The 27231-nt window shown below is 43.4% G+C and overlaps 1 protein-coding gene across 1 annotated transcript in view; it reads right to left on the bottom strand.

The window, feature by feature from the left end:
- Nucleotides 1-374: 374 nt before the first annotated feature.
- LOC119442504 (hyccin-like) overlaps nucleotides 375-27231 on the bottom strand; it is a 46544-nt gene continuing 19687 nt past the window's right edge. The window contains exons 7-13 of the mRNA XM_037707407.2: nucleotides 23647-23765; nucleotides 22623-22718; nucleotides 18644-18778; nucleotides 16191-16278; nucleotides 13431-13590; nucleotides 7169-7436; nucleotides 375-4810 (exon numbers count right to left, since the gene is read on the bottom strand). Of these exons, the coding sequence (XP_037563335.1) occupies nucleotides 4303-4810; nucleotides 7169-7436; nucleotides 13431-13590; nucleotides 16191-16278; nucleotides 18644-18778; nucleotides 22623-22718; nucleotides 23647-23765 (1374 nt within the window). The 3' untranslated portion in view covers nucleotides 375-4302. The remainder of the gene's footprint in view (nucleotides 4811-7168; nucleotides 7437-13430; nucleotides 13591-16190; nucleotides 16279-18643; nucleotides 18779-22622; nucleotides 22719-23646; nucleotides 23766-27231) is intronic.

Genomic DNA, 27231 nt, shown 5'->3' with positions numbered 1-27231 from the left:
ATATATATTGCTTCTCTTTTGCATAATAAGTCGATTTCTGGTACCATTAACTGACTACAATAAAATAAGAAAGTGAGCAAGTCATTATAATGTGTCTGTCATGCAAGGCATACCAATCATAATTTGTGTTAAAAAAAAAAAAAAAAACATTGTGTGAACATTAGAAATCTTGCCATTAAATTGCAGTTCACTGAGGCAGTACTTATGCGGCCAGAGAGGAATACAAGTGTGTGTTGGTCAAATAAATGACATCAGAACCACCTCAATGCCCAAGAAAAAAAAAAAAAAAAAAGCAGAGGAAGAAAAGTGGAGAAAGAAGAGCAAATAGGAGCAATTGTGTTTGGATATGTTAAAGTCACAGCGTGAATCAAAAATCAACATTGCCAACAATTTATTATCGTATAATATAATATATATTTATAATTATATACACTTGCTTCCTGTAATACCCACGCAATATATGCATATATTCAGCAAGTTTCGTATACCGACAGTGATCAACAAGGGCAGATATTTAAGCTCCAATCTAACATATAAGGGACTCCAAGGAAACAACAGTGCTGTGTTACACACATCTTTTGTTACGTGTTTGATGATTATCGATGGTCTGAGAACACATGCGGAACAATGAAACTAACCACAGCTTCACACAGGGACCACCAGAGGGAAATAGCGGACTAGTTCCTGCAGTACATCCAGCAGTAAAACTAGCCCATAAATTAAGGGTGGTGTGCACAATTTTTGCAGTAATAGCTCTGGCTTCAAACCTCTCTGCAATTTATGTGGACCTTCTTGAAGCTAACCTGACAACAAATTTGTTAGCAAACATCGAATTAATTTAAACCCCAGGTGCTACCATTCAGCTGCTTGCAGAGCTTCCCAAAGAACAATTCATTTGAAAATGCCGTAAGCCATTCAGCCATGGATGATGTCAATTTCCAAGTATGCAAAATATTATGCCAATTTACTGACGTACAAATACCAAATGAATCTATTTAAATCACTACAAGTTCTGCAAGAAACTGCATAATAAACATTCGAAGAACTATTTGAAAAGCAGCAAACACGTTCTCTCTCATCAAAGCCAATGTACTTCCCGCAATTCCTATGATGCATGAACAAACGCAGTGCCAGGTTACCCTCCAGTAATCACTGCATGAAACTTCACCACTAAGAGATCCCCATTACAGGGCCAAATGGCCCAAAGGAAAGGACACAGTGAGCACAATACACTTGCCTAGTGGAGTGACAAGTATGGTGGCAGACGGCTGAAGCATGTGTGCACCACGGTTTTTCACTGATGCATCCGTAACATCAGACTACAACATGGCAGTGCCTTGGCATCTTGCAATGGCAAGGCACCCAAGATTGCAGCAGCAGCCCTCACCACACCCAGCTTAAGCATGTCTAAGTGGCAGCCGGTGTAAGAAGAGATTCGAAACTTTCAGGGCTGGCATTACCATTCCTAAGAAATCCCAGTTTCAGCCTACTGATGGCTATCTAGTTCATAGTAGTCCTCACCCGTGTGAATGTACCTGACCGAGTGGAATGTCGATTTCGGAATGCCCAGTGAAAGTGGTATTTGGTGAAGGTGTTGGGACAATAACAATATTTCTAATCGAACATTGCAACTTTCTTGCTCAAATCTTCAACTTTACTTAGAGGAATAAAACAGAGCCTTATATTACCACTTTTCTCAACATTCTACCTTTTGCAACTATTTAGTATTCCTCCAAATGAAGTTGAAAGGTGTCTGCTTCGATGTGACCGAGGTGATTGATGTAGACCTGCAGGTACTGGTCAAAACCGCCCACTGGTCAAACGAGGGCAACATTCCAAAAACGGCAGACAGTGGGACCAGCGAGAATGCATACATGCAGACTACTTCAACAGTAGATTGCTGCAAAAGCTATAGGACTTTGTAGAGACGATAGTGGCAGCCCTGAAAAATTTTTATCCCTTCAGATACATTTGTACAATAACTGAAACGAGCATGTGGCACCAGTGAAACGCAGGGTGATTAGCATAAAAACTTGCATGCCTCAATTTATCACGTTTCGCAAGAAGGTGCCTGTGATGTATAGATGTGCATGCAAGAGAGCAAGTGCGAGCTTGAAGAGATGCTCCATCACTCTCATTAGCAGCAAGGGCTCGTGTGACAAAGAAAGAAAACTCACTCGTAAATTATCACTCCTCGCACCCCTGCACACTTTGTTAAAGACATGCAAATGTGTGAGGGATGTGCGATTCAGAAGAAATTAGCCAGATTTCCCTTCACCTACAATAGTCTATGAGGAATCTCAAATAATACCAGCTCCCCAATTGAATACCCAAATACAGCTAACAGGCAGAGTGGTATCATTTATAGTAAAGGCCAGACTGCATAAAAATAAAAATACTAACAATAAAAATAATAACAATAAGAAAAAAAGAGTCAAAAACAGAAAAGCGTCGGTTAGACAGTAGGGGCAGAAGGCAACTGAGCACTCGTGCAAAAGACGTTATTTTTCATCATGTGGTAGTACAAAACGAAATGTCAAACGTAACCGGGAAGAAGCTTAAAACGTATAAAAAGAACTACACCAGGTGCATCTGGAATGCGTGCCTGTTGCGTTTCAATAAGCCCACAGCACCATCACTAAGCACAAAAATAAAACGGAAAATTAGAAAAAAAAATGTAATTGTGGCATGTAAGCAAGTTTGAGTCCCCATTCTCTTCCACAAATGCTCCGGGCAATCAAAGACAAAATACAACGCTGGGCCCAAACGCCTACCAATAGTTAGACTAAAGGATAGATATGCATTTTCAGCTGAGACGTCAAGTTTACAACCACAAAATTCAAACACTGCTCATTGTCTCACATCTTCTCAAGTGCTGATATCTGATGAGGCAATGGCTCTTACAGAGTTCTCATGCATATTGTACTTGTAAGCACCATGGCTGGCTGCCATTCCTTTTGCCAACTAAAATGAATGAACCATTAATGCCTAAACAAAAACAAAGCGCATGAGCTTCAGCACCAGAGTGAAGATCACACAGAGAAGTCTTCAAAAAGAAATTCACACTCTGCTCACATCCAATCTGCACATTTGAAACACCCTTGGGCCTGACCTTGTGTTTTGCAAGCACCTATGCAAGAGAACTGTGTTGAGCTTGTACTAAAAACACATGGTGCAACTTTTATCCGCAGGTGTTTCCAGTTTGTCTACAACAATGGCAGTACAGTGTCGACAGCACATTAACGACTGCACGAGGCCGTCACCCACACTAGCACAAACACAATTTCAGCTACATTGACAGGAATGAATAAGCAAGTTCGCAAAACAGAAGATGTGCCAATGCAGAGCAGCCACAAGAAGAAAAAAAGAGGTGGACAGTCAACACACATCAATCACAGATTCCTTGTTTGGAACAGGTTTCTTAAGTCTACGTCTAGATGCCGCAAAGAGAGCGAGGAACAATGTAGGCACTCGGAAAACTTTCATGTTGCCGGTTTTTCTATGAATCAGCACATTTGGCAAAAGGCAGTGGATCCCTTAATTTATTGGGGTCCTGTGTCTAGCCAAGTGCATTAACTTGAACTACATATATATACACATGGGGTTTACATTTAGCTTTGGTGAGTAAAACAAGGGTGCTTCGTGCTCTCAGCAGAGTATTTGGAAACAGCGTGAAGTCTGACTCCAAGCCTCCGCATGCTTGAGGAACAAAACTGTAGGTCACCCCTAAAGCTATGTACATATAACATGGCGCATATTCTAGGAAAAGAATAAACACAATAAAAGCTGTCCGTACGACCTTGTAACAGGATTTACAAACAATACAGAAAACGTGCGCTTGAAGTGCAACACATAACAGTGTGTGCCGAGATCACAAGGAACACCTGTATTGCAATATGTTTGCACCCACCAGGGTCGGTGCTGTCGTTGGCACCGAGAGATTTCAGAGTGCAAAGCGAGTGCACTCCTGTTGATGGACTGAACTTACTCGTTGCCTAAAGCACACATCTTTTCCCTGTCTGCCACTTAATCAGCACAAAACTTGTCACAGCCATGGCACAATGCTTAGGTATTGCTTTGAAATTCCTTTAAATTTCCGAAGCGTCAAGAGAGGCAAATGGCTTGAAAAGGCTCTGTAAGTACAGGCTGTGCTGCTGCAGCACATCTACGACACACTGCATGCCCATACTCCGCACTATTAAGTGTCGCCAGTTTCTACAGGCAGCAAAAAAAGAATTGATGATAACAAAGAAAACCACAACTGGTAAGCCTATTAAGAGGTGGTCACTTCCGCACGTATCTTCACACCTGTGTGGTTCGATGCGACTTGTCATCACTCCTCGAATTGGTCGGGTACGAAGTGTTCTCTGCCGTAGCCAAATTTTTAAGTTCCGCGGACCCCACCGTGTCGTGGGACAAGTCATGTTTGTCGATGCCATTGCGTGGCTCTACTGTTTCACTCTTTGCTGAGACCTTGCCCTGGGAATCCGCAGTGCCACCATTCTGCTCCGTCCTGTTTCTTCCAGTGGTATCCAAAGGTTCTTTCCGTTCGGTTTTGCTGCTCTTGTCAGAGGCATCCTTCCGAGATACCTCTTTTCGATCTGACTTGCTGCTTTTGTCTACAGTCTCTTTTGTCGCAGTACTTCGTGATGCAGATGCAGAGCGTGTGCCTGCCTGCTCTCTTTTGTCTGCTTCCTTACTCTTTGATGAGCTCTTCCGAGAGTCTGACACATGTTCAAAGCCCGCTGGCGCATGGTCCAAGAACTGCAGGCCTGACACAGTTTCATGTGTCCGCTGGGAATCTGTGGACCTGCAACGGCCACACAAACTCCTTAAGAATCTGCACTTTGCAGCAACACTTGGTGTAGCACGCACAGCAAGCATTACTGAATTTGCACTACCACCACAGCAGTCACACTAATTCTTGCTGGAAAGTGTACCATGCCCTTTACTGATTTTCTCAATTGTTTTATGTTGGCAAATTGACAGCCAAATTAAGCAAAGTGCATGCACTTAACTGAAACATATAGTTTGGCTAATGGCCTTTCTACATCACCGTATGTTTCAAAATTGGCTGTCAAACATGCAATCTTGGGGATGAATGCTACTATAACAGCTACCTGTGTTTTCTCTCTAACCCACATCGTTGTTATCAAGTCTCTTAATGTTACACCTATCAAACACCATTCCGTCGCTCATTGCACAATAACTAGAGTCTCAAATTTATCTGTTAACTCTCAAAGTTACAGCCCAATGAGTTGGTAAGGGAAGAATGCCTTGATTGAGAATGCCATTCAACCTATTTTTATTTGAACAAAGATTTCTTTCGTGTGAGTCGAGTTCTACATGGTCAAGTTGTACTTGGACTTGCTAATTCTTGTCATTCAGTATTAATAAGAATGTATACAGTAAAACCCACTTGTAATTAACATAACCACTCTGCGAAAAGCAGTCACTACATCACAAAAGTTTTAGTATAACATTGTGCTTGTGAGAATATCAATTTCTTTTTTGTTGGAAGCTATTAGTATTAGTGCTGAATAATTTCAAAGTGAATAGCTCGGATAGTTGTGGTATTTTCATAAAACCATGACAACAGATGGCATCGCCATGGCATTGTCATCGGCCATGTTGCCGGCACCTCCTTAAAACTGAAACTAGCAAAGTCTAGTTGATCCGGCACCGACCACACCTAAACCGTATGACAGGCGAATTTCAGCAAGCCACTCTAAAGATGCATTCTTGTGTGAGTCTAGAGGTGTTGGTTTCGCGTGTACAGCATTCTTTCATTCACATATTAAATGGCGACACAGTCCTGGGGACTTAAAAAGTGGTTTAAGCAGTGCTGACTCCACCCTGGATGACTGCGCCAATGAGGACGGTGATTAAGTGAGGGAAGCGCCGCACAATGACTTGCTAAAAAACCCACTGTCATTTGGCTATCGTAGCACGGTAGACTTCTGGGCCACAACATTATAGCAATGCCTTCTGCTCAATTCTATATGGCTCCCTTATCATCCACCATTCACGGCTGGCTGATCCCAATGATAACGCAGGTGGAGCGCTGCTCGTACCACTGACGAAGCGTGAAAAGGAGTGGCGTCAAAAAAGGCATCGCAACTAAATCGGTGCCTGTTATGTTGAAGCTTTTTGATGTATTGATTGTACTTTCTTTTATCTAAGGAAATGGCAATGGTGGAGATACGGACTGACTAGATCGTAGGCAAGCGTATGTGCACACAGCATCGCATTGACAAATTTGGGCCTTATTTTTGGAAGATCACTTTCACGGTTACTTGCACTTTTGCAACATTTCGCACTACTAGCACCGGACACGTCGACTGATGATAGTGTTCCTGGAACAGCGCCAAGAATTTTGTCGCTCGTAGACACTGAAGCGTCTGACACTAGTCAATTCCCATGGAAGTACAGTAGAACCTCGTTCATACGCGTTGGCAAGAAACGCGAGAAACAACGTACTAATAAAAAAAAAGTACCATCCGAAGTCACTCAAAAATTTGACAGACTCTACTGTAGTTGATATCTACGTAATGTGAACCGTTGAGCACGAGGCACGAGACATGCGTCAAGCTGGTGGGGCTTCATCAGCCCGAGGCACGCTTTGTTGTTTTCCTATTGCGTAGTGTTTTAAGACGGCTACCAAGCAGTACGCTACCAAGCATGCAGTGTGCCCTGCATCCTGTTCTGCTTTCACTAACAGGAGGTGGCTTATTCAGAGTTCTGGTATACAGCATTGATCATGGCAAACATCCCCTACACTATAAGAATTCTAAATGTCTTTGCAACATCACAGTACTACCTGTAATGCGGTACCGTTTACAAAGTCCAAATGAGAACTCGAATGCGCCACTAAGTACCTACTGAACCTCACCCACAAATAAGGCAGACCGGTTATGAAATGCCAGATTTTCAATCTCTTCTTGCGTGAAACGAAAGCAAGGAAATGGACCTAAATCACCCTAGAGTGGCTGCAGATACTTTTTTTGGCTTTCAAGGTAGAACGAACCAGGAAAGCTGAAGATCAAAACGAAGAAAGGAAGAAAAATGCTTGCGCGCAGAAAATGTGCCCAAGGTTCAAAAGTTCTTGGTCAGCACTCAATCAATTTTGTTCACTTATGCTATCGCCTGTCAGAGAGGCTACACTCACACGGGACTCTTCAAGTCTTGAGCAGCAGCAGCAGCAGCAGCAGTAGCAGCGCCAGAAGCAGCAGCCTTGTCAATTGACTCTTTGCGTGTGATGCCTTTAACAAGCTTGCGCATGCCAGGTAGGCTGGGCAAGCCATGCATCATGGCCTTGGCACCCGCAATGGCACCCCCCGCCGCCTCCTCGCCTTCCTCTTTGATGATGCCCAGGAGGCCCGGATCGTTTGGCAGTGGTAGGTTCTCAATGTTGTCTTCTGGGATTGGAATGTCATCTGAAAAGAGATGCAGGCCGGCATTCTAAGTGACTCTATGATGGGCATGACTTTAACACAACCAAACAGTTTGATTTCTCCTCACTGTAAGCATGTTACAGAAAAAAATATGTTTGGTGCTGAGAGACTTGCAAATTAAATTGACAAGTCTGAAGCTTGGGCCATGGAAGTCAAACATGAGGTGTTAAGCATGACACAATATACGTGGTACACAGTGATTGAGCCATGCTTTGTTGCAAAAAATTGACATGGCAGCTACTTACAAAAAAGTCTGCTACGTGAGATTGCTTGCGAATATGAAACCAACTCTGATTATCGTCCAGATCTGGACAGGCTACGTAGGACCTTAAAAGTACCAAACGTATACTAACAGTACTAACAGCTAAGTCCTTTGGCACAAAGAAGTGGTGACTTTGCCAGCACTGGAGCACCCTTCAGTCTTGTTCAACATACTGTATTTACTCAATCCTAATGCGCCCTCGATTGTAACGCAAACCCATTTTCTGTGACCAAAAGAGAGAGAAAAAAAAAATCCTTTACGCACCTCATGCTTTCATACAGAAATACAACTTTCTCTGATTTGGAAAAACAAAGATTTACTCCCAATGCACTAAAGTTGTGATGAATAAATAAAAGTTGCAGTTCCGCCCGAAAGGCAAATCGTCAATTGTAATAGCAAATTAACAGACAGCTATACGAAGTAAGGATAGTAGTTTTATCAGCCGTATAAACTTGTAAACATTCGCTTACTAACTAAATTAACAAGCACAGTGTCACGCATGCACAAGCAAACATGAATGCATCTCGCTCGATCAGTGCGGAAAGTCGCCGTCAAAACGCTGGAGTGACGAAGAGTGGCAGCAGTGGCGAGCGTATTGACCTTCGTGCTAGCACGCCTCTCGGTTTAATGCGAACTATAAGTGGCGAAAACACAGCGCGGCGGACTCCCTCCACAATGCGTATCGCTTTCAAGATAGGGCCAAGGCGATCTTATCACCGAAGTGGATCATCGCAGAATATGTCGCTTCAGTCCACTGCAACCTTTCCGTGTTGCTTTGCTGGCAAAAATCCTTTCCTTCTGTTTGCGCCAGTCCCGCACACAAATTTCGGTTTCTCCGAACGTCCGTGATGCAGCCTGATTTCCGTCTGTCTCCATACACAGCACTTTCCTTTTAAATGCGGCATCATGATGAACTCGGCACTTTATGCTGATAGAACAAACACAGAAAATGGGAAGACAGACGGTAGACTAATGCCTACTACAGCACACGGAGGAAGCTTTGTCAGCTAGGCTCGAAGCGCGTCATCTAGCAACATGCTTCACAAAGACTCTGAGCCCATGTTTTAGAGAAGTGTGAAAAGAAGTGGCAAATAAATTTGGGCATCGTGTCACATATACAGGGGCAATGAACAGCATGTAGGGTGGCAGTGTTTCAGGCAAATCAAGATCATTTATCACACTCCCACAAATGTTTAATAGCTTGCTTGACTTCTTAAAACAATTTGTCCTCGTCACAGACAGTAAACTAACATCTTGCATGCTGCATGCTACGTCAACACTGCATGCTATGTGTAAAGGCTAATGGAGACAGCTGCTTGTCGTGCTCCCCATCCCAGCTTTGTACGCTCAAATCTCACCCAAATACAGTGAAAACAAAAAATCGAATGAAAGAAAAAGAATAGAAAGTGTTCTTGTGGCTCCTCTCCGAAAGATAAAAGATTGCAGTGACACGCACTCTGCTAGTTAATTTCTGGTGGACACTAGTACCGTTTGTTTGACCCAAATTTGCAGTATTCTGCAGCTGCCACCCTTTGCTGCTAGTCTGAATTAATGACTGCACAGCCAAATATCCCCAATTTATTGAGCATTTGATGCTGCAGAACAATGCATACATCTGCTGGAAGTACACGGCTGGTATGAGTAAACAATTTTACTCATACTGGCACCTGGTTGAGAAGCTTACCAGATGCTACTCGTGCTTCTATTTTCTTTTTTAACTAAACAAACAGAAACGCTATCCCATTGCCAGCAATGACCATCAGTTTACTTAAATGCCTGCCTCCAGTACTTAGACTGTGTTGAACAGCTTTTACTTTGTTGCCATATCTATTTATTAATCACTCCATATTCCTCGAAATAACATTTGTTATATAGTAGAAAGTTTACTTGGTGTATTGGTGGTTTATCTACAAAAACTTCAAAATGTTATGTAACCTGACCGTTCTTCACCAGAAAAAGCATTAAAATTACTCAGCTGTTACCCTGAATGAGCATCACAACCCTGTGCAGCGAACTATCAGCACACACACCTGGCACAAAATATGACTACCATGGTGCCACCAAGCGCAGTAAGCAGGAAACGAACAAAAATACAGTGTAGACCGCTTATAACGTAAGTCGCCGGAGTCGCGAATATCCGCACTATAAGCGGTACCGCACTATAACCAAAGCAACAATTTTCAAGGCCCACACATACGCAAAACATGTGCACCGAGCCGCCACGCGTATGCGACGGTCGAGGAATGCGGCTAGAACGTTTGCATTCAATTTACAGTCAAATCTCGTTAATTCGTACCAAATCACGCGGCAGCGCTTCCAACCGGCATTACTCCGGCACCGCCATAGAGTAAAAGCTTAGGGGAGACCCCTCAATGTAGCGCGCCAACAAACAAAAAAAAAGCAAAAAAAAAAAACGTGGTGGACATTTCACCCTCTCTCAAATGGCAAGGTCGCCGTTTCTGCGTTGCGCCGGAACATGCGTATACGTGCCGACGTCTCAGCCACGCTACCGTAGCCACGAGTAGAAAATGGCAGTGAACCCTTCTTTCTCCTTTATGCTTCCTCTACTTTCTAGTCACGTGTTGACCTTGCACGCTGCGGCTATGGCGCAGAGGGAAGCAGCGGCGCTGTCCCAGGCCGGCCAACGAAACTACCCACGCCGGCAAACGCCCGCTTCCCGATAATGGCAGAAAACGAGGAAAGGTGGCGCCGGGCTGGCTGTAGCGGCGGCGCCTGCACAGCGGCGGGCGCGCACGGTGACAGTCGAAAGTGAGGGAGCTACGAGGGAGGGCGAGGGGAGCCACCGAAGCGGCGGAGTTGCCAAGGCGAAATCCGCTTCCCTGCCGCCCTCCTCCCTGACATTCCCCGGTCTCCGCGTGCGCCCTTCACCGTGCCGTGCTGTGCCCGGCGCCGCCCGCTCGCTCGCTCGCTGAAGTTTCGTTTACTGCCGTTATCGTGAAGCGGCCGTTGGCTGTTTCGTGGCCCTCGCTCGCTATGCGCGCCGTGATATTTCACGACTCGGCTCGCACTCAAGATTCTGGTTTCAGCCTCACTGGCTGTTCGTTCGCACCACGTGCCCGTCTCCTCCACTTCGTCTCTTTCTTCCTCGAGCACTTCTTGGGGCGCCCGTTTGAGGGGAGCGTTCGCCGTCTCCGCTGACTTCCGTACTCCCAGGCAGCCGCACTGTAACCGGTATTTCGTTTCCCGCAACTTCACTATAAGCGATACGTGTATACATGGAGTGCTATGGGAAAATTAACGGGAGTCTGAAAAGACCGCACTATATCCGGTCCTGCACTAGCGGTTACGTTATAAGTGGTCTATACTGTACAAAAATACACACACGAAGGAAGTAAGTCACGCAGCGTTCCCATCCACTTCGCCAATTTTCATGGAGCAGCTTCCACTGCTCCACGGAGTGACTGTTGCTCGAAATATGCTCTCAATCTCCCACTGGAACACGCAACTCGCGCCCTCACTTTGTCATTGGCACACATTTGCTCCAAAAAGAGCAGAAAAAGTTGCTCCCACTCTGCCATTGGGACTGCAGCATTTGATTCCGAAATTAGACCATCGCCGGATAATGCACTTTACTGATTCACACGTAACTGCTTGACCCCAATGGTGACCCCAATGGCGGCTCCAAAAACAGCAGCGTCTATCTGGGCAGCGCTGAGAGCAGTGAATGTGTTGAACACATATCTTCTTTTTCGCCAAAAACACCTATTTTCAACCTGCCCTAGGAATCTTTTCAAGCAAAAACAGTAGCCCACAGTAAATGATTAGAGGATTTACCCTATTCTAATGTGCCCCTTTTTTACTCCAAGAAAATTGGTGCAATATTGTTTGCACAGTGCATTGGATACAAAATCAAGGCATCTACGGTGTTTGCAACAGCCTACTACCAGAACCAGCCTAGCCAGAGTTATTGCCATCGCAAGATGGCAAAATAACAAAGTCCTCACAGAGCATGAGAACGACGATGTGCCACTTTCAGTCTTTCATTACAAAAGCCCATTGAGAAGATAAGTTATTTTACATGCTAAGCTAGTGGCAAACAAGTCACATCACATGTTTTTGGCGTTCCAGAAAACTGCATACATTGCAGAATGAACTAGTGAAGAGGTTAGTCTAGGCGTGGGCCACCATCCTATTTGCGGTTATTATGGAGTCACCTGATAAATGCAGAATAACAAACATGCAAGGACTAGATGGAGGACATAATGTAGTTCGTAGACAGCCATAAAGCACTGTCTGAGAGTGTGATGACAATGGTCATTAAGCGTAAACAAATTTCTATTCTGTGAAGGTGAAGTTGGCTGCTTTATCTTTTTCTTATTGCCAGAGTCAGAGGCATGCTACATTTTTCTTGCATAAGAATTTTACAGCACACTTCCGTTAATTTGACTCCAGTTAACTTGATTTTCTGGTTAATTTGACGCCGACCAAAGTTCTCGACCGAAGTTTCCGGCAGGCACCCATGCATTTCTACGGGCCAAAGCTTTTGTCATTTCAATCCTAAAATTGGCCTTTGCTGGATAACTTAACTTGGCGAATCAGCCCACACGTGCCTGACCCTATAGTGACCCCAATAGCGACCCCTTTAGTGTCAGCGTCTGTCTCAGTGGAGCTTAGCAGCCAGTGAGTGCATTGAACACACATCTAAAAAAATATATATTTTCAGACGAAAGCGCCTATTGTTGGCCTGTCTTACGAAGATTTTCAAGCAATAATGGTAGCTCACAATGCCTGATTACAGTATTTACCCAATTCTGATGCACACCTTTTTTTTTTTGTCTTTTTCAGGAGAATTGGGCAGAAAGTTGCCTGGCAGTGCAAGCAGATGCGCTTTTGCAACATTTGTCTGCTTTACCACATAACACTAATGTATTGCAGCAAAGCTGACTTAAAAAACCCCACTGCCATGGTGCAACACATAGTAGGCCCTTACCTATTTTTCTTACTGAAGAATCGGATACATGTTAGACTTCTATTTTGTTTAGGTTTTTTAATGCATTTATATATCAGTTTTCTACTTGGGACTCATAGAAAGAGGGGCCCATTTGCTTTGAAGGCACATGAGAATCGGGCCAAATATTGCCAGGGAATCAGCAGTGTGTTTTGGAGGTTCTCTGCATCTTGTTTAATTCAACCGGCTGGATTATTCAATCAATTTCGCTACTCCCGTCAGGGTCAGGTTAACAGTGGTGTAAATGAATCAGTGGTGTATTTTAGCATTTTTTCTACCTCTCATTTAATTTGATCCGCCGGATAATAAAATCAATTATGACGGCCCCATCACGGTTGAATTAATGGAAGTAGATTGTATCTTAATTGACATCACACTCATTCTACTATGTTTTAACTGTGGTGAATGCATTCATTCTACACGCTGCATTGATGGTATATTCATCACCTACCATACTGCTTCCCTCTAAATAAAGCCGAACTATGGGCAAGATAGGAAAAAGAAAACTAAGAAAGAAATGAATATAAACTGAACATACAGCTCGATGTCTCCTCACTGTAGCTGCTTGTTGATATAGCCATACTTTTCAAAGGCCATCATGGCAACACACTCGGTGATGCAGTTTCCACCCACAAAGGCCACTGCCATACACATTTACACATGTCTATGCAGGTGTCAGCGTGCACAGAGTGTGCACGCTGAGGAAATGACTGAGGGAGAAAATAGCTCCAGTTCTGCCACTGACCTGGAAGCTTCTTGGTGCGGAAGGAGGCATTGGTGATGATGGCCTTTGATACTGTGGTCGTGGAGGTGGTGGGTGAAATGGCCACACTGATGCCCATCGGCCCCTCGGCTGGCTGTCCACATTGACTGGCCATTAGCGAGTTCTTGATGGCACTTGTCACCTGTACACGACAAGAAAACATCAAAGGCAAGACCCTCCAACAAAATGTTCTGGCCTAAACACACACAAAAAAAAAATGTAATACACAAAATACGTGGAGAAGTGAAAGATAATGACAGCATTTAAATGGTACTTGAACAGTACACAAACTATACATATACACATCTAAACATATAATGACATACAAGTACATAATAAACTAAAGAGAAGCAAATTAAAAAACGGATAATAGAATGGCAGAAAAAAAATTGGAGGATGCACATTGCTCAACACAGAGCTCAACCGTGTATCTCAATACAGTAGAACCCCGCTGTTACGTTCCCGGGTGCTGCGTTTTCCCGGCTGTTACGTCGTTTTCGGCCGGTCCCGGCACAGCTCCCATAGAACCCAATGCATTGGTAACCCCGCTGTTACGTCGCAACTGTGGGACCGTTCCCGCATCATACGTTGCGAACTGCCACACCGCGCCGGCCTGAGCAGCCATTTTGACTTTTCATGTCGCTTGGCTTGGTTGCTTGACGATGGCATTGGCCGCCCAAAGTGCTGGGGGCGACATTTATTACGTATTTTCGGTTTCCGGCAGCAAAAGTATGGCCTTTGATATCCGCTTTTGCTATCTAAAGATGATGTCTATGACGCGTTGCGGCCCTAAAATTGGTTTTGGCTCATAGATGTTCCGTATAAAGTCCAAGGGCGATAACGCCGTCGCCGCGCGCCGTATGCTTTCTTTCGCGCGCGAGACACAGTCGTCGGCTCTACATCCCTCAGAGAAGTGTTTAAAAGTACCCTGAACCACCCTTTTTTATCGAAGTGGAGAAAGAAAGTGAAATATGTGAAAATAAAGTGAAAATAAGCTATTTCAGAAATACTTTGCCACAAAAAATACTTCAATGCGTTCAGCAGAAGCGGAGTTATTAGCAATCAAACACTGCCTTCGCTGTGCTCCCATTCCTTCCTGAATGCCTTGCACGGTGAAAGCTACAGCGAAGTGGGGTGGGGCCACAATGCTCCCACCTTCGAAATGTCACTGTGGCACGCAGTTCAAATTTCATTTTGGATGTTAACATAGACACCACGACTACAGATTTTGGTGCCTACAAACCCATCTCACATAGGAGCATCTCACATAGAAGCACATAGGTGCAAAACCAAATCGAAAGCTTTGGACAGGTCGAAATATACGGTGTCCATCTGGCCTCTGGTATGAAAATCAGGTGCAAGTCTATGAAGGAACATACACAGGTTGGTGGCAGTGGAGTGGTTATGACGAAAACCGTGTTGCTGATCACACAGCTTGTGATGAAAACAGGCATAAAGTCTAGTGTGCAGCACAATCTCCATAACCTTCGAAAACAATCAAAATAGTGAGATGGGTCAATAATTGTTTACCTTGGAGGGGCCACTGGACTTTCGGACAGGAATGATGATAGAGTGTTTCCACGCAATGGGAAAGCTACCAGTCTCCAAGGAACGATTGAATATGTGCGTCAAGATAGGTGCAAGCAAGTCTGCACAGCCCTTAAAAATAAAGCTTGGTATTCTATTGTGACCACATGATTTTTTAACCTTTGGCCTCTTAATGGCGTCATGTACTTCTCCCTCTGTGATGGATTATGCAGGCACGAAAAACTGTGGGTTTGGTCTGGACTGCGGTAAGCACCAACCTCATTATCCTTTGAGAAGCAAGAACCAAATTGGCCTGCAAATGTATTTGCAATCTCACTTGGATCAGTGCATGTTCCATTTGTAGAGCTAATAGCATTAACATTCCCTAGATGTGCACTGTCTCCTTTTGAAAACCTCCATAGGAGGAACGGATCATGTTTCAAAAAAGTTCAATAGAGTCTACATGAGCCTGCCTATCTCGCTTTAAGAGCTGCTTAGCCTCTTTCCTGCAATCGCTGAACTGCTGGTACGAAACCTCACAGCCTGATGCTTTGCATATGCGGTGAAGATATGCCTTCTTTTCGAGGAATAGTCGCAGCTCTTTCAAGAACCAGGCAAGATATATTAGGGCGCGAGATCAATGTTGTGGTTTTGAATTTGGTCATCGCACTTTGAACCAGGGAGCTCAAATTCGCAGTGGCTGAGACCGAGCATTGATCCTCAAGCAACCTGGTCCAGTCATAACCATTAAGGTATTTGTAAAGGTCAAGGTGGTTTCTGCGCCTAATTACAAAGTGGCAGCGTACGTGGTGTGTGTGTGTGTTGAATAGGAGTGAAAGGTAGAGTGATCTCAAGAGGGATGTGGTATGCATCAATGCACGAGATTGTAATAGCGGCCCTAGTGGCCTCAGATGTGTACTACAGATGTTGTGAGCACAACATCAAGAACTTGACCCTGGTAGTTGACCACCGTGTTGTGCTGTTGAAAGCTATTGAATAATGCAAAGTCCTTTCACGATCGAAAGTGGCCGTGTGACACCGGTATTACATTTAGGTGCATGTTTATTTTCTTACTATAAACCAACGAAATTTGGGTGCATGTTAGATTCGGGGGCGCATTACAATCGGGTAAATACGGCACTATTTTAGTAATGGCCAAGAAAGATGAAATCAATCATGCAATGTTTCAATACAGGTAAGCATGAAATAACTCACCACTAAGACATCAGAGTACATCTGCTGCATGGCTCGCCGATGAATGTCGTTCAGGGCTTGATGTGCAAGGACAAACAAGCCGTTGAACCTGTACAAATCAATGCAACGGAACAGATTGCAGTCTGTGTTATCTACATGTCATCATTTTACAGCGAACTTGGGAAACAAGTTTAGGCCTTTCACACTGCTTATGCAGACCTGCCAACCTTAGCAGTTGAAAAATACTGTGCTCAAAACCAGAAAATGCTAATATATTTGGTGAAAAATACTAAAAATTGGTTTATTACTCAAGATGCAGACTGTTTATTTAAGAAATTAGGAAAGTGCGGGCTGTAGAGATGGTGTGAACAGGCAGTTCGCTTTATAGTCACAGCAAGAATGATCTGCACCACAAACAAAAATGTTCATGATGCTTATTTATGAAGCATGCACAAATTTTGCACAATATTTTGGTTCCTATTAGTATATAAATAAGTGGATGGTGGGTAGTTCTGATTAATCCAGCAGGTCTGAAAAATGAGGCTAAGAAATCGATTGGAGACGCTGTCCTGCAATTTTTTTAAAAACAAGTTTTACCCCGAGGTGGACACAAGTAAAAAATTAAATTTATTAGTGTTACTATGACAGTCGTAAACGAGCTCTTAAAGACGGACGCTTTACAATAAAATCATAAACGTTATCAGGTATGCTTATGCACTACTGTCTTGTTTCAATGGTCCAGGCACAGTCAGTTTGCTAATTAACTAGTGGTTGCAAATATATACTACATCTACAGTACTGTATAACCGGCACCAAAAATTTTTAAAAATTTAACAGTAAAGTCTAACAGTAAGGAGAGCATTAGACAAAGCTTCAAACAGGGCTACATGTTTTACTGACATGTTATGCACGAAAGCTTAATGGTGTAAAATCTAATTAAACAGACAGGTTTATAACAGCAGTCATACGCTGTCAGACGACCTCTGCGACTACACAGAAGACGAGTTATGCTGTTATTTTGCAATTGCGATTAACTTTTCCTTGAGACCCAAACCTACAAGTCAAGAACTGCGTGCTAGGACACCCATCAAAGCAGTATATTCACAATTGTACAAGGGTTGCCAGCCAACATGAAATAAATGGGGCAGTCCCTACTTTCAAAGTAAAAGTCACGAGTCTGGCTTGACCTAGCCGGGACGGCCAAATGTCCTGACTGTTTTTTTTATTGTTGTTCGCCAGAAAAAAAGCACAATGTTTTAGTATAATGACTGACCTTACCCAGACCTTAAGGTCTGGCTTCACGGTAGTGTGAATTCTGCCTTGAGATGTGGCTTCACGGCAGTGCTGCACGTGCTGCCAAGAAGCCGTATTTCAAGGCAAAGTTCCCCGTCATTTTAAAGTTTCAGTATCTCCTAGGGAATCACCACCCCTGCGCGTTGAAGCTCCGTTCTCCCCTCTTTCATGGTCGCCTGTTCTTCTGTATTTTTGTGCCAATGTTTTACGTTTCATTCATTAAATTCTGGGGTTTTATGTGCCAAAACCCGGATGATGGTTATGAGGCACATCATAGGGAGGGACTCCGGATTAATTTGAATCACCTGGGTTTCTTTAACGTGCACACAATGCATGTCACACAAGCATTTTTGCATTTTACCCCTAACAAAATGCAGCTGCGCAGGCCGGGATTTAATCCCACGACCTCGTTCATGCGCAGCAGTGCAACGCCAAAGCCACAAAGCAACCACGGCGGGTGGTTTTATGGTTAGTAGCTAGCGAATAGTATGGAGCCGGTGAACCAGAACTCTGATAACAATGAACTGCGCTCGACGGAAGTCCTTTAGAATGCAGCAGAACCTGAAGATTATTAGTGTCGACAAAAAGATGGGGAACAGAGCCGCTGGCCGAAGATACCACGTGAATGAGTCATGAATCCACGAATTGAGATCGTTTCCACAAAGATTTCAGCATTGTTGTATGCAGTTATGTCTGCAAATTACTATAAGCACTGTTTTTTTTTGTTTGTTTTTTTGCTGGGCAGTTGTAATTTGAGGTGCAGGTTATAGGCGGAAAAATATAGTAATTCCTCATTACAACACAGTGAATGTGGTTGCAAGAAATTTGACAAGAGCAATTTTGGTGATGGTGTGGAATACAATAGTTATGCTAATGAGAAGCATTTATTTTCAAAAGATCCATAGTTAGTGCCAATTCAGAGAGCACTTGTACTTCTCTTCTTCCGGCCCGCAGGATTATGCTTCCGCTTTTTCAACAAGTGTGCCGTAACAATAATGGAGCAATATGAACAGTTGTGCTAGTTAGTGCACATTTATCTTGGTGTGCCAGCTAGAAGACAACAGACAAAGAGGAAAAGGGATCAGTGTCACCCTTGCGTTCTCCCTCTCTCTTGTCCATTGTTCACCAGCTGATCCACCAAGATGATAGAGATACCGAGTAGGCTGAACCGGTTGGCTTACATAGAGTAGTATATAGCTTGCAGCATTTCCAGGAGGATCTCCGAATTCAAGTTGACACGTGGTGCAAAGCTGGCTGGCAAGCTGCTGTCGAAGGACATCCGTCGAACAGTTTCTAACGTCCCTTGGTTCACCACCCTGTGCAGTTTTGGGAAGGAGAGCATTTGACAGTGCTTTAGACAGGGCTACATAGCATGTTTTACTGCCATGTTATGCATAAAAGCTTAACTGTGTAAAATCAAATTGGACATCACTACCCTGCGTAGTTTGGGAAGGAGAGCATTAGACAAAGCTTCAGACAGGGCTACATGTTTTACTGACATGTTATGCACGAAAGCTTAATGGTGTAAAATCTAATTAAACAGACAGCTGTTATAAACAGCAGTCATACGCTGTCAGACGACCTCTGCGACAACACAGAAGACGAGTTATGCTGTTATTTTGCACTTGCGATTAACGTTTCCTTGAGACCCAAACCTACAAGTCAAGAACTGCGTGCTAGAACACCCATCAAAGCAGTATATTCACAATTGTACAAGGGTTGCCAGCCAGCATGAAATAAATGGGGCAGTCCCTACTTTCAAAGTAAAAGTCACGAGTCCGGCTTGACCTAGCCGGGACGGCCAAATGTCCTGACTGTTTTTTTTTTTATTGTTATTCACCAGAAAAAAAGCACAATGTTTTAGTATAATGACTGACAACTCAGTTGCGCATTCGTTTCTTTTGTCTTCTGGTTTAGGGGTGGGCAAATATTGAAAGTTTCGGTATGACTCAAACATTACACACTAACTTAATCGTATTCGAAAAGAAACTATATTCGGTATTTTTGAATATCAAAACTAACCAAATATTTTGCAACAACTGACGGTTAAGGTATTGTTACTGTGCTCCGTCTCCTAAACAAAGCATCACAACATTATCGGATGGGAAGCAACGACAGAAGTTTTCGGTTTTGCAGCAGAAGCCCACATGACAACCTACGGAGTTTTGCTTGTGTTCTGTCATTTAATGTTTTTAGCTATAAAAAAGCGTGCATGGGCTGCATATGCACTCGGCCACGCTGAAAGCATGCGCATCCATGGCCAGTCTAAAAAAAAGATTCACGCCACCCTGCCCTACATTAATCCCCCCCGCCCTCGTGTGCACTTAATCGCGTTACCATGAGGTCGCTCCCCTCCTCCCTTTCCCTTTGCTCGTGAGGGAATATGGTGCTCATGAAGTCTTAAATGCAATTAGTGATGTTGTGTTTAAGACTGATCCTTTGTCATGTAGCATTTCTATTTTTTAAGCTATGACCAATCACGTTTTCCTTGCAACGAGCCCTTTTTGTTTTTTGTTTATGGCACAATAGTCATCCAGCAATTTTCTTTTTCTTGTTCCGCAAAGTCCTACCTTTCTTTCAGAAACCATTTATTTAGCCTTTTTGGAAAGTGCCGTTCCTTACAGCAGTCATTCATTCTTGGAAAGCTTGTTTGTAACCAGTCTATAAAGATGTTGAGAGGCTATTCGTGCAGTTCCTTAATGACAATTAGTGATGTTGTGTTTAAGACTGACCCTTTGTCTCTGATATTTAGCTCCCATTTTTGTAATATTCAGCACAGGCGTGGTACCTAACTTTGCCGAAATAAATACTCTTGCTCTAAGTACAGTTAAACCTGGATATAACGAAATTGACAAATTCCCGAAAACTTCGTTATAAAGAGGATTTCGTTAAATGCAGGTTCGGCATGAAAATTCGAAAAAGAAACGCTTACCGTATTTACTTGATTCTAACACGCCCTCGATTGTAACGCGCACCCATTTTCCGTGACCAAAAGAGAGGAAAAAAACTCCTTTACAGTACTGCGCACCTCATGCTTTCATACAGAAATACAACTATTGCTCAAGATTTACTCCCAATACACTAAAGTTGCGATGAACAAAAAAGTCCCAGTTTCGCCCGAAAGGCGAAGCATTGATTGGGACAGCAAATTAGCAGACAGCTATACGAAGTAAGGATAGTAGTTTTATCAGCCATATAAACTTGTAAACATTCGCTGTTTAACTAAATTGGTAGACTAATGCCTAAGCACACGTACTACAGCACATGGTCGAAGCTACGGGAGCTAGGATCATCAACTGGAAAAGGAGAGTGCCGGCTTGGCAGGCTAGGCCAGCTGCAGCAAGCGGCAGGATTAGGTTTGAATGAAGGGAGGAGGAAAGGTCACGCCCGCGGCGGCAAGATCGCCGGGTCGAGGGATGCAGGCCTGCCTCGCGCACACTCGCATGCGCGCACATGAGCGCTTGCTCTCGCCTCGCAGTCGCTGTGAATTCGAGCGCGCCAAGCGCGATGCCGCCTCTTCGCATTCCGTCGCAGCGGAGAAGGTGCTTCCGGTTGCTGCTCGCGCTAAAATGACAAAATTTGGGGCGAAATCTCTAGGTTGTCGGCGGGGAAATTCGTTATTTCGAGGGGGTCTCCCGCTGCCACTTCGTTACGTAGAGGTCTCAAATACATGTGCTTCTATGGAGTAATAACGGGGAATAGAAAAACTTCATTACATCCAGGAATTCGTTATATGGAGGTTCATTATAAGCAGGTTTAACTGTATATGCATCTGGGCTTGGCTATTTGATATTCGATTCAATGTACGATACTTACTAGTATTTGGATTTGATTGACCCGTCTCTACTTCTGTTGCATTGTCATCAGACATGTACGTAACAAATTACATGCAATTACACTTTTTGGCACAGTTAAACTTCAATGTAATGAACTTCAAGTTATAAAAAAGTATTTAACTTTTCATAACTTCCCGTCCATAGACCAGCATTACTTTGAACCTCAATATAATTAAGTGCGTTTTTACACAATTTCCATATAAAAAAATTTCACTCCCACCGCGAAGAAATACTGTTGCAATAAATGAAAACTACCACAAACACAGATGGTACAATTACACGCGGCTGCTTGTGAATGCACCTCTCAAATCCCGCACATCACGACTGAGAGCGATCATCGAAGTGAAGCACCACCATGTTTCGCATAAAATCGAAGTACAATAAGATCCTATCGGGCCCCATACACTGTATGCTTTAGGCTCCAGTGAAGGTGTGCGAGGGTGAGCTGAGAAGGATGGTGACTGAATGAGCACCGTATTCTCATGCAAGCAAGGGGAAAGGGGGAGGGGAGCAAGCTCACGGTAACGCGATTAGGCGTGCGCTAGGGTGGGGGGTATAGTGAGGGGCAGGTTTTTTAACATGGCTGTGGCTGCACATGGTTTTCAGCATGGCCGAGCACACACACAGCCCGTGCACCCTGTTTTAGAGGTAATCTGCCGCATGTGAAGAGACTGGACGAGTTGAGATGGCGTGGCATCGTATGCTGTCTTCCCGCACATTTAGTGCTGGAGGTTGCGTAATCTTGAGTTACAGAGACACGTTGAAGCTAGAGGCAGATAAAGCATTCGCTCCCCACTGCCGATGATTTTCAAGATAGCACTGTGGATGACACTTATCAGCTGCGGGGTTGGAGTACACGCGAAATCGTGGCTGGCTTCGCTTCATACCGCCGATGTAAAGATATTGTCAATGGGGCATGAAACCGTATCTTTCGTCGCCAACTCTTAACCTCTACAATAGTATTTTTTTTTTCTCATTTAAATTTCTGTAGTCTAAATATGGTACAACCTATCATACATTACTCAATAAACTAATTAATAAATGAATTGATCAACAAAAGACTGACTGTAAGGCTGCAAATTCTGAACTAAGCACACATTGCTGCTAAACCTTGTAAGGGGGTTGGCAATGAAGATAACAATAGGGCTCACATTAAAAAATAAAACAAACAAACCCCTGGTCTCTGCTTCCTTTTTCAATAAAAATGTGTTTGGCCCTGCCTATACTTACTATACTACGAGTTTAGACCTGCAAAGGGTGAACCAGTGGTACCTAAGATGTGTAACAGGCACAGTGGCCTTTGTTCGCTGGTGATCACACTGACCTTGAGCACATCTTGCAAAATGAGGCCCTGGATGCCTGAGGCATGGTACTGATGGACTGGTTGTAGACACGCATCAGGACCATAGCCACTTTCAGCCTAAAAAATAATAATAAAATGTTCAGTCAAAAGGAAGAAGAAGAAACTGTCCGAGCCTTAAAGGGGCTCTACAACATTCTAGAACATGGTAAATAAACTTGCGTGGTTGCTAGACGACACTCATGAAAATCAGAGCCATCCTGTAGATGCATCTGGAAGCCCCATAACTTTGACTGCAAGGCTGCCTGCCCTTACCTTCAACATTTAAAAATCCCCGCCCATATTTTTTTTCTTACCCTTACAACAGAGTAAACATGACGGATACTAGTATTCAGATTTCCATAACCACCATGACTAAACAGGTGCCTTTAGCAGTAAAGTATTCAAATAGCAAACGTTGCAGCATCTGCAGAATTCACTATGTTCTGATATGAAACTCTACCATATTAGTTCTATAGAAGACGTGCAGAAGATAAAATTAAATAAATGCAATAAGGGTATGTGTTACATGAAACCACAACACAGGCAACAAAGGCAAGAACTTACTACTGCTGGGAGAGCCGATCAGAAATGGTGTTACTTCCAGCACAAGGGACGGGACTGCTTTGACCCATCCAAATGAAATAAAGTTATGGGATTTAGCGACTCGAAGCAGCACACAGGACTATGAGTGACACTATACTGGGGGGTTTCCAGATTACTTTCGACCACCTGCTGTTCCTTAATGTGCACCTAAAGCATGGTACACAAGCGTTTTTGTACTTTGGCCTCATCAGAATGCTGCCGCCATGGCTGGGTATCGAGCCCACGATCCCGTGGTCAGCAGCACAATGCCACAAGCGCCGAGCCAATACGGAAGGCCTCTTTCGAAACTGCCGTCCTTTGTAATGGAGGTAACACCACAGATAATACTTTTGATGCAGTGACTGCTGGCTACGAGAAACTAGCACGCTCAGTCAAGTTAGAAAGCTGAAGTGTCACTTCTCACCTGTTGCTCGCACTGAGTGAATCAATGGCAGGATATGGGCCCTGCGTGACTTTCTGGTCTCCGTGCTCCAGCTTGGACAGCATGTTTTCAGTCAGCTGGGGCTGCGGCAGCGATATGGGCTGCACAGGCAAGGATCATGGCCAGCAACATTGGTATTGATGAAAAGTTTCCACTCAACATCTGTATTAGCAGCCCGCATCCTTGGCCATGTTGGTATACATACAGATAAGTGAGTGGCGAACACAAACTGAGATAAAGACAATGCAGAGACAGCACAAAGGAGTGCCAGTTCTGTCCTATAGCTTTATCATCATCGTTGTAGTTTGCAGTCACCACTGTTTGGCACAAAAGACAAGCATGGACAAACCACAGGGTGCTCAAATTAGAAATGAGGTTACTTCTGAAGTTCATCAGCAAATACAGTTAAACCTCGATATAACAAACTGCAATATTATGAAATAATCAATATAACAAAATTTAACTTTTTATAACTTAAAATTAATTAATTAAATTATGGGGTTTTACGTGCCAAAACCATGATCTGATTATGAGGCACGCCATAGTGGGGGAATTTCGACCAACTGGGGTTCTTTAACGTGCACCTAAATCTAAGTACACGGGTATTTTCGCATTTTTCCCCCATCGAAATGCGGCCGCCGTGGCCGGGATTCGATTCCGCGACCTCGTGCTTAGCAGCCCAACACCACAACCACTAAGCAACCACGACGGGTAACTTTTTATAACTTCTTGTCTATAAAACACCATACATGTAGAAGCTTAATACAGTCAAATCCCGATATAACGAATCATGAGGAACCAACGAAAATCATTCGTTATTCTGAAAGGTCGTTATAGTGAAAGCCCTAAAACTATCTATTCCGCCCATCAACCCCTCAGTTCATAAGCAGTCACCGTTTGCGCTATCCACGAAAATATGGATAGCTCCTTCCATGTGAGAAAAATCTATCAGCAACTCCTTATTTTCATAAAACGGTGTATTTTAATATACCAAATATAAAGAAGTAAAGTGCTGATCTTACCGACACTGTTATGTCTAGGTTTACCTTTATACCAACCAACCCAGTTAAGAGTTCCAGTTTTCAAAAAGAAGTACAAGATCTCAATTCCTAGTCTGTTTTCCCTGTCTGACAAATAACTGGCACCTATAAAACTTTGGGCTTCACAGCCAATAAGAGGGTCGCAAGTTGTGCACACCTTCTAGTTTTGTTATGATTGAGTGTATAGAAAAGCAAACTGTACAGCAAGGACTGCACTGTGCTTGGCTTCAGACAGCAATGCAAAAAAACTATGCAGTGTTGGGCAAAAATGGAAAGAACAAATAGACATTGTCATTTCCTTCATACAGTAACACTTTGTCACCTTAAAACTGGCTTTTTATAGGACATCAAAAACATCCAAAGTTACACCAAACAGCATTGTGTTTGGTCCACATCTGTGATGAAATGTCCTCATGCTCAACTGATCATGATCATGATCAACTAAAGTCCTCATTTATGTGGGAGAAAGCACAGGAAGTTATTCACTTTTTATCCTTAACAGGAATTTCATTTTCTATGAGAAAGCAGTACAGTACACTGCACGAATAATAACGCACATGCATAAACCTTTGTGACCTTTCACGGCAATTTCTGGGTAATGCCTTCTCACACTTAACAGTTCGAAAGCACTAGAAAAGCCTTAGCAGGACATTTCACGTTAGGTTGTATTCATCTTTCCTCAAAACATAAGGCTAGGTAGTCAAAACTTGTTATGTAATGAAGCCACAACCAAGATAAGAACATAGTTATATTCAATATTCTATAGAAGCATATGTTTGTTACATGCTGGTATCGGTGAGAAACATATTAGTTTGCTTTGTTATATCCAATAATGTTATCTCCATCTTCATTATACTGAGGTTCAACTGTATTCTTCTAAGCAACAAAACTAAACTTATACATAATCTATAGTATATATATATTTTTAACCTTCATAGCTAGCTAGCCCTTATTGGTACATGCGACTGCTTTTTCCTGAAAGGAACTACATTTGTCTCAAACTAAGGCGGGTGCGAAGGTACAAGGCTTTTTGTGATGTTTATTAGAAAGTGCTTTATTGCTATGACCTGTGAAATGTTCCCAACATGGATCGCATGGCACCTTTAATTGATATAAGATAAATACTCTATTTTCAACATGAAAACAAGTTTCACACAAAAACAAGAAAGACGAACACCTTTCTGTTTTGCTTTCCCTTTGCTTAGCAAGATTTCCAGAGCAAAACTCCAAGAACAACACACAAAGAATGAAAGGATGTACCGGGGTATGTTAAACTTGACAACACACACTCGAAAAACACTTCTGTGCAACATGCATGCCATCACGTAGACATAAAAGGTAACATTCACGTTGGTGCAATAGCTGATTACAAACACACCACAAACACCCTTGTAGAAATTTGCATACATGTCGTCCCAAGTGTCCGAATCAGCTGCTCAATAAACAGCCGACGTGCCTGGAGGAAAACAACTGTCCATGGTAATTTTTTATTGACAAGCTTAAGAAACCACTACTTATAATATCTGCTTCCACATTTTCAGTTTACTGCTCTTGCTTATTGACATTCCTGAAGCCTTTGCACTTCATTTGTGCTACACAACAACTTTTGCAATTTTCCGCTGTACTTGCTTTAGCATTGTGTGCAATGTACCTTTATGTCGGAAACGCTTTAAATTGTACATCATCCCTGGCGGGAAATCAATCAATGCTGCACACCAGGCAGTTGTAGTGCACTCCCACAGCCTCAGCCTGCCAGTTTCACACATGCTAGCTAATTCTCAGTCGGTATTACTCCTGCCAGATGCAAAAGCACACAGCACAGATTAGCTAGCATGTGCAAAGACCAAGATAGTGACAGTAAAGGTAATTGGTATACTAAAACTCTGTTACGACTGACCGATTCCAATTATTGTCCGAGATTAACACAGGGGCCTATGAGCAACAGATGCCATAGTGGAGGGTCCTGTCCACATCATTTCCTTCTGCCATTATTTCGCTCAACAACAAATGATGCACTAACTGGCCCAACAGTCAATGGTTACGGATTGATGTGGTCACCGCCTCAGGTGTACCCAAAGCTTGGCACGCAAGCATTTTAATGTTTTGCCCCCATCAGAACACAGCCACTGTGGCTGAAGATCAAACCAATGACCTTACATTCAGAAGCACAATGCCAACGACACTGAGTCGCAGTTGTGGGGTCAAGGTTGTTATCAAACATAACTTTACGATCATGGCAAATTTCGTTGCAGATACATAAAAACCCACTTTCTTCATGGACAGGAATGGATGCTTTCTTAGTTGATCTGGAGCAAGATAACATGTTTTGCTGACATATACTAGTAGAAAAGGCTTACAGTGGAACCCCGATTAAACGACTTTCAGGGGACCACCCAAAACTGTCATATAATCCAAGGGTCGTATAATCGAAAAACTAGGAATATAGGGAGTGGCGCTGTCTTGCCGAAAAAATGGGTACAGACCGCCTGAATAAGCCCTCGGCACGAATCTGCACTGCTCCAAGGAA

Source organism: Dermacentor silvarum, chromosome 2 (assembly GCF_013339745.2).
Source record: "Dermacentor silvarum isolate Dsil-2018 chromosome 2, BIME_Dsil_1.4, whole genome shotgun sequence".
Classification (NCBI taxonomy): Eukaryota; Metazoa; Arthropoda; class Arachnida; order Ixodida; family Ixodidae; genus Dermacentor; species Dermacentor silvarum.
Note: the sequence above shows the minus strand (reverse complement) of the source record. Positions and strands in the feature narration are given on the sequence as shown.